Below are 12901 nucleotides of genomic sequence, written 5' to 3' on the forward strand. Positions count from 1 at the left end.
ACCGATTATTCAGCTTGTGCCCCAACTTAAAAGGTTGTATTAAACGTGCTTACTAACAATAAAGGACAAAATACCTCTAAAAGACATTCACTGAATTCACAGCAAAAAAAAAAAAAAACTATTGTTATCAAGTGTTTGTCTTGTTTTCCATTTTAAATAGTAGAAAAATCCTTAAAACAAGATACATTTACTTTAGAAGCAACATAAAAGTTATACTTGCTTTAAGATAATTTATCTTAAATATACAGTAAGTGTATTTTGTACATAAGTGTATTGTTTTTTCACATGGTTATACTTCTGCGAGTGCAGTAAAGACAAAATATACATCTATTCTCTAAAATCAAGTCTAAATATCTTATATGCTGCTTCTCAAATAAGTGCTTCTTTTTCAAAGGATTTTTAGATATTTTAAATATTTGTATTTTAATATTATATTCAACATTCTCAATTAACATATTTTTCTTCTGGAGTATAGTACCTAAAGTAAATGTACATTGTTTTAAATGAGTTTAAGATATTTTTATTGGAAAACAAGCCAAAACAAATAATAAACGTATATTGTTGCAGTGTATAATGGGGCGAAGACTACTCTCTTTCACCTTTTTGTTCACTTCAATCCATCTTTAACTCACAAAAAAAAAAAAAAAAAAAACTCAACTTTAATAAAGTTGCTTATTGCCAATGCTCTCACTATAAGAAATGCATAGTGACATATATATTACGATTCAATAAGTCATGAGCATCACGTTATAATCTAGCTGAAGTGTGTGTGAGCGCTCGAGAAGAGCATCACCACAACAGTGTGTACATCAGCCGGGTGCAGTTTCAATCTCTCCCTCTTAGATCGGAACATTCGAGCAACTCATAGAAGAGTTGCTGACCGCACAGAGAAATGCCAGAGTTGGAGTTTGTAGTTAATTACATGACCTGCTTCCTTATTATTTGAAAATTAATAAAGCTATAATACATTAAATATAACTGCATTTAAGATGTAACACCGGGGTGTTTCCTTTAAAGAGCTCTGACTCCAATTATTCCACAATGAGAGTGCTTCTGCATTTCCTTATTTTGTAGTTTTGTATAATTCCCTTGTACTTTGTTTGTGATCTACATCACCTGAAGCTGTTTGGAAAGTTTAGAGTGCATCTGGACTGTGATCTGTGTAATCCTTCCTCTCATCAGTCAGGTGTGAACTGCAGTGCTGCTGTCATGCATCATCGTTAGAGTTTAATGTGATCCCATGTTACGTTAAATGAGATAAAATGACTATTTGACAATGAAAATTTTTGTCGATGTTGTCGATAATGCCGACTAATTGTTTTAGCCCTAGTTACTACATCCCACAATTTACGAAACTGCATTCATAATGGGGTTCAGCTGGACTAGATAAACCCAGGCCTGATTACTGCCAGTCCTTTTCAATTGGTAACACCTAAATTGAACTTTTTCAGCAGCATGAAGCTTGCTAAAAGGTCTCACTCAGTAGCACACTATGCCAAAATCGAAAGAAATTCCAGAAATGATGAGGAAAAAGGTTATTGAAATACATCAGTCTGGGAAGGGTTACAAAGCTATTTTAAAGGTGCTGGGACTCTAAAGAACCATAGTGAGAGTCATTATCTCCAAATGGAGAACAACCTTCCAAAATTCTTTCAAGAGCACAGCAACGACTCATCCAGGAAGTCACAAAAAAGCCAAGGTAGCAAAATCACTGCCTTTTCAAACGGAAACAGATTAGTGTGGATGTCGTCTCAGTTTCACCAAACCTCATCTACAGTATGTTCGCCAGTTAAATAATTTGATCTTGGTGACATTAATTATTTTTAACTTATAAAACACAAAAAAGCAGCAAGACAAAATGCAGTGGTGAAAGACATTTGTCTGACACATACTTACCTAGAACAACACTTAAAAATCGTGCAGATGAAAAATGCTCCATTGAAACCGTTCCATCTCTCAAGTAATTGCGCAGTCAAAATAAACAAATTGCAAATCCCTAAAACAAATCTCATCTAAAATCCCACCTGGCGAGAAAAGGAAGATAATCCTATAACAATAAATGAAACATAATGAGAGGTTCCCTGCTTGAACTCAATGAAAGATCTCAGTTAGATTCCAAATGTGCTAATTAATGTTGGACTCAACAAACCTAATTGCACTAATCTGGTAACTGTAAATGCAATAAAAAGGGACACCAGAGAAGACCACCCACCACATCTCAACCTCTTCCCTGGGTAAAGGCTAGTGACAGATAACGCTTGAGGGCAAGCCAGTTGGACCCTTTCCTATTAACCTCCTGACATTTCTGGGATGTCTTCAAAGAGGTTGATGATGGGAATAATGCAACCTGTGCTCAGGTGATTAAGGTAAAGGGCAAGGAATTAAAATGTACTCAACTGCTTAGAGTAATTACGGGCGAGTTTCAAACCATCACAATAAAATGTAGGATTAATTGTGTGGATACAAGTCTCCTTCAATGAATATTCAAAAGAAAAATCAGTTAGGCCTTGATTACTTGTCATTTGAATTGCATTTAATAGGCATATTTCCTATTGACTTATGGCATACAAACTGCAGGGACAGTTACATTCTGCAATATCCTGCCAATTAGAGGTTTACAGCGTAAAGTGAAAGGCAGGGCTTAAAATGGGCCAGTATGACTTGGAATGGTGTTCAGGTACCCTCGAGTTTATTATTGAATTCCATTTTGTACATATGTTCAGTTTTTGCATGTTCTAGTTTTTGTGTGTTGAAGTGTTTGGGGACCAAGAGCTTAACAAGATCTTAGGGTTTCCTCTCCTCCAAAATCCAAATCAAACCCTGCTGATACCCTGCTAAGATTTATTGGTCACCCCTAAAATGATTATTAGATCTTTGATATCTAGGCTACCATGACTACTCTCTAGGTCCTAATTTCAGGCAACATCATCATAAGGATGAGAATCTTTAGGATCCTCATGATTCTATTTAATTTCTATTCAGGGAGTGGCAATCATTGGTCAATGCATCTCTATTTTTTCTTTTCTGTGTAAATGAAAAGCCACAACAAAGCCACATACAAATTTGCCTGTCAATAAGCAAGTATTATACCCCCCCCCCATCCCTATAACTTTACTGCCAACATTAAAAGACCAGCTGAAAATATTGACAATACGTTCTTCATTAAAGTGTTAGTTCAACCAAAAATGAAAATTCTCTCATCATTTACTCACCATCATGATATCCCAGATATGTATGATTTTCTTTCTTCTCCAGAACACATTTGAAGAAAAATAGAAAAATTCTCAGCTCAGTAGGTCTTTAAAATGCAAGTGGATGGTGATAAAACATTTGAAGCTACAAAAAGAATAGACAGTCAGCATAAATGTCATCCATTCGACTCCAGAGGTTAAATTAATGTCTTCTAAAGACACAATAAGTTTGTGTTAAAAAGATCAATATTTAAGTAGTTTTTAACTCTTAATCATCACTTCCAGCCAGCAGCGGTATGCACATTTGACGTAATCGCATTAGCATGTGAGACACGTGAGAACTGATGCACATGCAACAAACCTGGAAGAGCGGCACTGTTTACAACAGAGTAGAAGGAACGCTGTAAAGAAGCTTAGCTAGTTTTGGTTTAGATCATATCATTTTAGAAGACATTCATTTAACCACTGGAGTCATATGGATGACATTTATGCTGACTGTCTGTGATTTTTGGAGCTATTTATGCTGACTGTATATGATTTTTGGAGCAGTTTATGCTGACTGTATATGATTTTTGGAACCATCCACTTGCATTTTATGGACCTACAGAGCTGATTTTTCTTCAAATGTGTTCTGCTGAAGAAAGAAAATCATACACTCCTGGGATAGCATGATAAATGACTAGTTGACTATTCATTTAAACCCACCTTTACTGTATTTCACAGATATTATTTTTCCCTCGTGAATTTACACTTTCGTGCCCTTTAGACACTCGTTTATGACTTCATCGAATGCAGTGTTACCAGTAAATGGTGAAAATGCAAAGCAGCAAACAAACATAGAAATGCCAGCTGAAATGGATAAATACAATGCACTCAGATGCATAAATTACTATCAACATTGGGGTGGATTAGCACCAGTACTTCAAGCTTGATTTGATTGGACCCAAGGTGCAACTGCACCTCATTAGTCTTGAACAACACACAGGTGATGAGAGAATTTAAATTTTTGGGTGAACTATCCATTTAAAAACTTTAGTTGATGTTAACCAACTCAGTTTAATGGTTTTCTTTGGCAACATTCATTAACAATGAGTAATACAAAATACAATAACATTGGAAATCTTTATATTTGCAATTTCCATTACAGTTTTACAAATATAAATTTTCTCTTATCCTTTTTCTCTTCTATGCAAATCAGATGGTTTGGATGACCGTGCCTGCTAAATAAATCAATGTAAATGTATTCTGCTGTGATTTTAATCCCAGTGGTGGTCAAGGGGAACTGTCTATTGTACCGTCAGTAACCTTCAGAATTTTATATTTTTTAATTAGCAAAAATTTAAAAAAGTAGGTGCATTTTTTTCTCCTGAACGAACTATAGCACCTTTGGCAAACAAAGCTTGCAATTATAATACGTGCTGTATCATTTTAAAATTAGGATGTTAAGGGTGGTGCAAAGGAAGGTTGTCAACTCTCGGGCAGATGACACATTAGAAGATAAGTAAGCTGTCTCTGCTGTAACATTGTTTTCACAACAGCCTCGGAGAGACAGCCTTCAAAGTTATCTATTTGAACAATTTAGAAGGTAACCTAGCTAGCTACAATCTCCATAGTAGGCATACGCGAATGTAAATAAAGAACGTCATGTCCAAACTACACTCACAATTAGTTTAAATCGATCACCAACTCTCTTAGGCTATCAGAGTTCTCCTAGGTAAAGAACTTCAGGAATGTGCGCATACAGGACAAATATCACCAAACGAACACATTTTTTGTATTGTCACACACATTTTGTAATTCTCAGGCAAACTAAATCGAAACCTGCTCATCCAGTTAACATAAATTAGCCTTTAGGATTAGCAACCACTGACCTGCAAGGCATTGTGAAGTAGCTGATGTTCAAACTTCTTGATTCCCAGTATCTGCTGGAACATCTCATAGAGCTGCTCTTTGCTGAGAATGAGCTCGGACACAGCAGTAAAGGGCATGCGTCCCTGCGGCCTCCGCTGGTCCTCTTCTCCTTTGTAGATGGCGTCATACTTACTGATCCAAGAGCTGAGTACAGTCTCTTTGCTCAAGCCATCAATCTCTGGTAGGCTACGAACTCGACACTCAATATTCTTCTTGAAGACCTCCCGGAAGTCACTGGCAGAGCAGCCTCCACTTTGCACTATAAGGGCCACTCGCTCACTCTTCAGGAAGCCCTGCAAAAAGAAGCATGGGTGGATTAAATCCATTGAAAAATGCTGAAAGGAAAAGAGTTTTAATACAGCTTACTAGGATTGTGTGGTATACTGGTGCTAAAAAATTTATATACAAAAATTACAACAGTAAAACTGTATCATTTAGCAAATTTGGTATCTGACATGGACAACAATAAGTGTGTTTACATGCAAGTTTTTTCACAATTATGCTTTATAAGAAGAAAACTCATAAGGGTCATGTCAACGCCTAAAATGGTTTTCCTTTTTCGGGTAATGTCATTGTAACACTGTTTGGTCGGGCAATGGAGGAGTCAGGAGACAGCAAAGCAGGTTTGAGGTCAGTTTTTAATTTTCTCTTAAGAAACACGTCGGTAACCGTCAGAACACAGGAACAAATAAACAATAAATATAAGCATAAACGTTATAATGTCCTCCTCTAGGTTTCTCTCTCTCTCCCTCTCTGGACACTTGGCATTCCTTTAATGTCTCCCTCCGCATCACTATAACAAGACACAGGTGTTAGGGTTAATTATAAACCAGGTGACAAGCCTTACCGTTCTCTCTCTCTCCCGCAGACCGACACACGACCACGTCCCCACGCCACAGTCATAAACAAACATATTGTAAACTGACCGGCACATCTAGATTTTTGCCCTTTACCCCAATTGCTTTGTAATTCAGAGTTTAATTATCATTGAAGCTAAACAAAAGTTTTGAACAAAATACAATTTGTACAAAAGATAATGAGAGGACCATCTGATGACAGCAGCACAAACATCCAATAAATATTTAAGTTAAGTGCAAAAAAGTCTTATTATTTATTATAATAGTGGATTTGCATTCAGTGTCAGTGCAGATCAGTTTTTGCAGTATTTCCTGTGTCTGTTCATGCCGTTTTAATTAATATAGATTTAGCTAACTATAGAACTTGAAATTGTACCGGGTCAAAAATGTTGGTATCGATCCAAAATTACAGTATACTGTACTTGTGTTTTGTATATCTGGATTCTTTATATGGACAGAACTACCTTGCAAAGGGGCTATCGGTCAAAAGGTGGTTGCATACACACCCTGATAGAGACAAAAAGTTATAATTCCCAAGGAATGCATAAAAGTAGCAAGCAAGTAGAGCCTCAAAGCAGGGAGTAACATCTTAGAGACGATTGTGATCCATATGAAAGAGGAAAGGTCCAACTGAGAGAGAAGCAAATCTGCCAACAAGACCATGAAAACACCACCACTTTTCAGTTATTTAATTTATTTTTATATTTGGTTACCCAGTGTCAGGGGAAACCAAAGTTGGTAAGGCATGACATAAGCAGCAGATAGAGGCGAATCTCAGGCCCTAACCACAAGTATATGGAGCAGAACAAAGACAAATCAGCTGCCTCCTCTCGAGGAGATGGAGGATTATGTCTGTTTCAAAAGCACCAAGAACTTGCAAGGTAAGAAAGAGAGAATAGAACACAACAGGAGGGAACACATTAGATACTGTATAGAGGGAAATTCTACTCAAATTGCCTTTACGTAGGCACCAGTAGAGATTACAAATTTTAAATAATTTATTGCAGGCACATTTCAAACAGTTGATTTTAAAAACTATTTCAGACTAGAAAATTTAGTTGCAACTAAAAAGTATGATGAGCCACATTTGAAGGTGTTGTAAAATAAACAAAAAATGAACATCTCTGAACACATTAGTAAAATTCAACATTAATGCCACAAGCTGCACAATTACAGTGCACAACAAGAAAAGCTCCACATCTTGACTTGTTTGGGACACATTCCACTTTGTATATTTGAATTACTTAATGGTTCTTTGTCACATATAAATAACACAAAGCTGTCCTGCCCACTTATCTACCATGGTATGAACTGCATAGCAACACAAGAAAAACAATTACAGTATGTTAAATTAATGGTAAAACACTGGCAGCTGTGGTTGCCAGAAATTTACATAAATACGATGACCATGTTTCAAGCTTTACGGTATGTACATTTGATGCCTTGTATATTTTACAGTTCACAATCATTTATATTATTAAATTATATAAACTTAATATACTAACCTTCTGGAACAATAAATGTCATCTTTTCACTTTAAAATATATCGTTAAACACCATAACTACAAAAGGCCACACGATGACTTAAAGTTCATCAAGATTGATCCTTTCAGGAGGAATAATTAATACACATTCATTTAGAGTGTGTCACTTACCCAAACACAAATTACCATCAGTTGATTGTATAAAATAAACTACATGAAATATAACACGGGCGGCACGGTGGTGCAGCGGTTAGCACTGTTGCCTCACAGCAAGAAGGTTGTAGGTTCAAACCCTGGTTGCCCCGGCCTTTCTGTGTGGAGTTTGCATGTTCTCCCCGTGTCTGCGTGGGTTCTCTCCGGGTACTCCGGCTTCCTCCCACCATCCAAAAGACATGCAGGCTAGGTTAATTGGTGTCTCCAAAAAATTGCCCTAGGTGTGAGTGTATGTCTGTCTATGTGTGGCCCTGCGATGGACTGGCGACCTGTCCAGGGTGTCCCCCGCCTTTCGCCCAATGTTAGCTGGGATAGGCTCCAGCCCCCCGCGACCCTGTACACAGGATAAGCGGTTGACGATGGATGGATGGATGGAAATATAACACAGAATGCCCCAATGTACATAACTGATATTAAAAATAACCTACCATTAAATATAATGAAATATGATTGGTCACACAGAGACTTCTGGGGATGCCCGATTATTGTTTTTTTACTGTACTTTTATCAATAGTTCAACACACATTCATTATTTTGTTAAACATAAAAAACATTTGTTAATTATATGGTAAAATCATAAATTTTAGCATCTAAAGTACAAAATGTTTACAATATTTTACCATAAAATTACATGTGTTGACTTGTATCTGCACGAAGAAAAATGTATCTCTGGCTACTGTAGCATGTATGGTGTGGGAGTACCGTGAAGCTGAAAGTTTGTCAAAACGAACGAGAAAAAAAATGACCATGGATCATTCAAAATGGCAAACCTCTGGGGAATCACCGGTTGTGAAAACAAAGAATCCAAAACAGAGCAGAGCCTACAAGCAAAAAGGGAAAGCCGTAGAGTCTGTAATAAAACCTGAATCAACATCGGCTTGGCTTTTCAGAGGTGGCGACAACTCAGAGATCTGAAAGGGATTTAAAAGTGACCCAGAGATGGCTTTTATCTTACTCAACAGGTAAGACATTTTATTGATATGTCTGTGTAGTGAAATACAGTTATTATACTGTAATCGGTGCAGAACTTTTCATTTGCTAACACACGTGTGTATTTTTCTTTATAATGGCAAACATGTATATAAATAAATCCTTTAGTCCTAGGCTTTCCAAGGACATGTGAGTCTTGAAATTATGTTGACAACTGGTTGGTAACAATGACACAAAGTTTCAAAGTTTGACCTTTTCAAACGTTTTTTTATCATATCATTTTTACATTCTTTAACATTAAAATTACAGACATTTTTTATACATTTTTATCATAATTTTTTATTTTTTTACTAGCCCTAATCAGATATATGCATGGATGTAGTGTCTAGAAATTATTGTTCCAATGTTATACACCTTAGGCAACAGATGGGATACTTACAGGCACGTCACCAAGGGTAGACAGCAGGGCTCTAGACTGCGACTACCACATTGAGTGCGATTAAATTTACCAAATGTAGCACTGGTGCAACTACAATGTTGGTAGACTCTCTGATTGTATGCTGTCGTTTTTTGCTGTTTATGACAATTATCAAACAGAAAACGTTCCAATAGCTAAATGAAACAGCTCTACCCAGATCAGTCACTGCGTCTCAATGGACAGATCAGCACAGAGCATGTGTTTACACATGGACCGGTTTCAAGCTCTCAGCTGTGCAGATCATCATAAACAGTGCTGTGCGAAGGGCAGGCTCGGTCGCGGATTAGGTAAAAGAATTTTAAAATCATTACCGCTTTCACAGTACTTTAACTTAGCCCAAAATATGTTGTTAACATTTTAAAGATTACTTTTGTAATATCAGTACATTTACAAAATGTCTAAATCAATGCTTTACTGTTAAGTGGGCATTTCATCCACAAATAGTCCCCCAAACCTTGCACAGACCCATCTCATTAATTATTTGAATACAGCCCCAAAGCATAATCAACAACAAAAATCTAATTTTGGCACTGCTGTGATTGAGAAGTAGAAGCATGGATAAAAGAAAGAGGTTTAAAAAGTTATCATCAACTTCGACCAACATCAACAGAGTGCGAATCAGAGGGGAGAGTGAGGTGGGTAGGTGGAGGGAATGGACACAGGCATCAGTATCGTCATTGACAGAGCAGAAGGTGGGCATGCTCGCTATAACGAACAAAAGTGGTGCTGTAATTGGGAGTTGATTTTATTGGGGTTTCATGGTATAGGTTGTTTTATTATTATTGGAATTAAGGAGCTTTTTGTATTTTCTCCCCTTTTCTTCACAATTTGGCATGCCCAAATCCCAATGCGTCTATTAAGTTGAGACTCCGCAGCAGCAGCTACTTAGCTTGTCATCATCTTTTGCTTGTTGGGAGCGTTTGAAAGTTCCCAACTCTGATTGGGAACCGGGTAGACCCGGTACTCGGGTACCTTCAGAAATTCTGGTATCGTTAAAAAACAATTTGTTTGAGTACCGACTTGATACCGGAGTACCGATATTTTTGACAACACTAGTTTGTATAGTGTATTAGTGTTATGAGAAGTTTCATTAATCATTATGTTTTGAATATAACTATTGATTGAGTTGTCTTGTATTGGGGTTTGGACATTGTTTTGGTCTATCTCTGTCTCTCAGATCATAAAGTAATATGGGTGACATATAAAAGGCTTGCTTGTGCAAAAGAAAAACAAGACCTTGGAAATGTAAAACTACTGTATTTGCCTATTTGTTTGTCCATGAATAGTTCATTTGTCTCATTCAAAGGCCCGGCACAGGGGTGCATATGTTAGAAATTGGCAAGACACATGACATCGGATATCTTGCAGTGTTTCTAAGAAAGCGAATGAGCCAGAAGGTTAGTGGCTTACTTTCCTGTAGAGAAAATTAATCCTTTCCTCCCTCCCTTTCAAAAACGTCACAGAGGTGAGTTGACAGACAGGCTAGCATGCAAAGAGGCCTGCTCATTTCCTCTGTAACATTTAAAATGTTAATTAATGGAAAAATCATTATGTTGTTATGAGACAGATGTATATATAAATATAAATTCAATTTAATATGAAGAGTCTTTAAGTGTTAATTTATGAAAATCTTTATGAATTTATTATAGTTTTCATTAAATCTAGTCTTTTTCTACAGTGCTGCCGATAATTGTGGTCACAGAGGTGCAGAAAATAGTTTGTTCTGTGTCAAATTCATTTGACAAATGCAAGATGTACACCATGTACTAGTCTCCGGTGTCTCAATATGACACCATGTAGTACAATTTCATGTCCACGTGCTAACCCAAGTCATTAATTCAGCAAAAACAATGAATTGTTCTAAACTGGACCATGGGAATATACCAAGTTCTCCATAAACAGGGGGCACGTAACATGTCTTTGAATGTTTTTCAATGGAGCTCCTCTATAAACAACAAGAAAATTGAGTTTGCAGGGCTGCACCACACCACTTTGATTTGTCATTTACGAGCGCCGCAGTGCTCAAATATGTTTAAAACTTAAATATACTGAAAGCTTATAAAGTTTATGCATTTCCAGCAGCTAAAACAGTCTCTACACACTGGCGACTAATGCCTCCATTTTGTGGCGGTTCAAATGTCAAACATTATTACTAATGTATCGGCCACCAAGGGATTTCCTCTCCCTGCTGCTCAACTTAATTGGCGGTTTAAAATCTCATTCAATTATTTATTAGAGCTGGTGTGCAGACCTGTGCTCAGTCTACAGCAAAGAGATTAATATGATACAGAGCCATTTGCTGCCTTTGTGTAATTAAATCTAATACAAGGAATTAATCTCAGCAGAAGAAAGAAGGAGAATGTAGGAAGAAAGATTGTAGGTTAGCGCAGGTGTGATCGAGGTGCCTCACTGACAGTAGGGGGCAGGTTCTGAAGAGAGACTGTCTATGAAATTATAGTATATTGGATTTCATGTGAGGTGGCATGACTGATAACAGAGAGTGGTGAGAGATTATGAGCATGTCAGAGGGAGATGGTTGGAGGCTGATGATTAATTAACAGAACAGAGGTTAAGCATTGAAAATTATTTTTGTTTCAAGAGGTGATTTTAACTGTGGTTAATTAAAATTCATTAGAAGTTATGTTTGGAGTGTACAGTACGGTGAAGTGAAATGGTTCATTTTTAAAATAAATAAAAATAAAATACATTTGATAAAATCAAATTTTAACAAAAGCCCTCGTAAAAAAAAGCCTTGGCCTGAAGACTGCGGACTGTATACTAATATACCAGAGCCTTCAACAGTCAAAAGATAAAGATTGTTTATAATATGAAAGCAGTCTCATCAGGTCTGGAAAAGACTGTGTGGAAGACTGTTTTATATGCCTCCTCATGAATAAAACACACGTGTTATTCACACTGGGCAGCATGAAACATTAAAAACATTTAAATCTTCATTACTCTCATTCTCTTCCTCTCTCCATCTCCTGCTCACCCATTTTTCCTCTTTCGAAGTCTAGATTGAATGACTCGATCAACTGCTATAGAATGGTGCATAGTTCGAGAGCTTGAGAAGAGAACACAGAAAGACTCAAAATAGTAGACACCATCAGAACGTGCCTGCTTTCATAGCACAGATTCAAGCGTTTTTGTTTGATTTCTTGCATCAAGCAGTTCCCTTACACGTGTATTTACTTGAAATATGAATGTTGATTCACTTCAACAATGTCGAAAGCCTGCTCCATTTATATCTCTATTGTATTTGTCCTTGTTCACAAATTCACACAAGCATTTTTTCTTATCAGTATTGTGGCCAGACGTCCAATTTTTCCTGGGACAGTCCCCTATTTAAGCACTTTTTCTAGTGTCCCGAAATTGTTTTCTCACTTATTTCCCCTGTTCACACCGACATCGAACAACATGTTAATACAAAAAAGCATGTGGATGCTGCTAAAAGTAAGTGTGCCACGCTTAATGTGTTAGCAAATCTGACAAGTTGCACACAAGTGTGGGCCTGGACTACCACTCCTGGAGTCGTGAATCCAGGGAGTACTGAGTTACTCCAGTCAGGCCTTCTAAGCAACCAAATTGGCCCGGTTGCTAGGAAGGGTAGAGTCACATGGAGTAACCTTGTCATCGCTATAAATGGCTCTTGCTTGTGCATGGATGCCGTGGAGAATAGCGTGAAGCATCCACGCAGGTCTCCGCGGTAACGTGCCCAACAAGCCACGTGATAAAAAGCAGGGATTGACGGTCTCAGACGCGGAAGCAACTGAGATTCGTCCTCCACCACCCAGATTGAGGCAAGTCACTAAACCACCACGAGGACTATGAGCGTAT

At 37.4% G+C, this 12901-nt stretch overlaps 1 protein-coding gene across 3 annotated transcripts in view; it reads right to left on the bottom strand.

The window, feature by feature from the left end:
- Nucleotides 1-12901, bottom strand: part of LOC127640107 (calcium-dependent secretion activator 2-like) — a 216752-nt gene that overhangs the window by 126220 nt on the left and 77631 nt on the right. For all 3 annotated transcript variants that reach the window (XM_052122508.1, XM_052122507.1, XM_052122509.1), the window contains exon 3: nucleotides 5063-5395. In XM_052122508.1, the coding sequence (XP_051978468.1) occupies nucleotides 5063-5395 (333 nt within the window). The remainder of the gene's footprint in view (nucleotides 1-5062; nucleotides 5396-12901) is intronic.

The sequence above is a fragment of the Xyrauchen texanus genome, chromosome 49 (assembly GCF_025860055.1).
Source record: "Xyrauchen texanus isolate HMW12.3.18 chromosome 49, RBS_HiC_50CHRs, whole genome shotgun sequence".
Taxonomy (NCBI): domain Eukaryota; kingdom Metazoa; phylum Chordata; class Actinopteri; order Cypriniformes; family Catostomidae; genus Xyrauchen; species Xyrauchen texanus.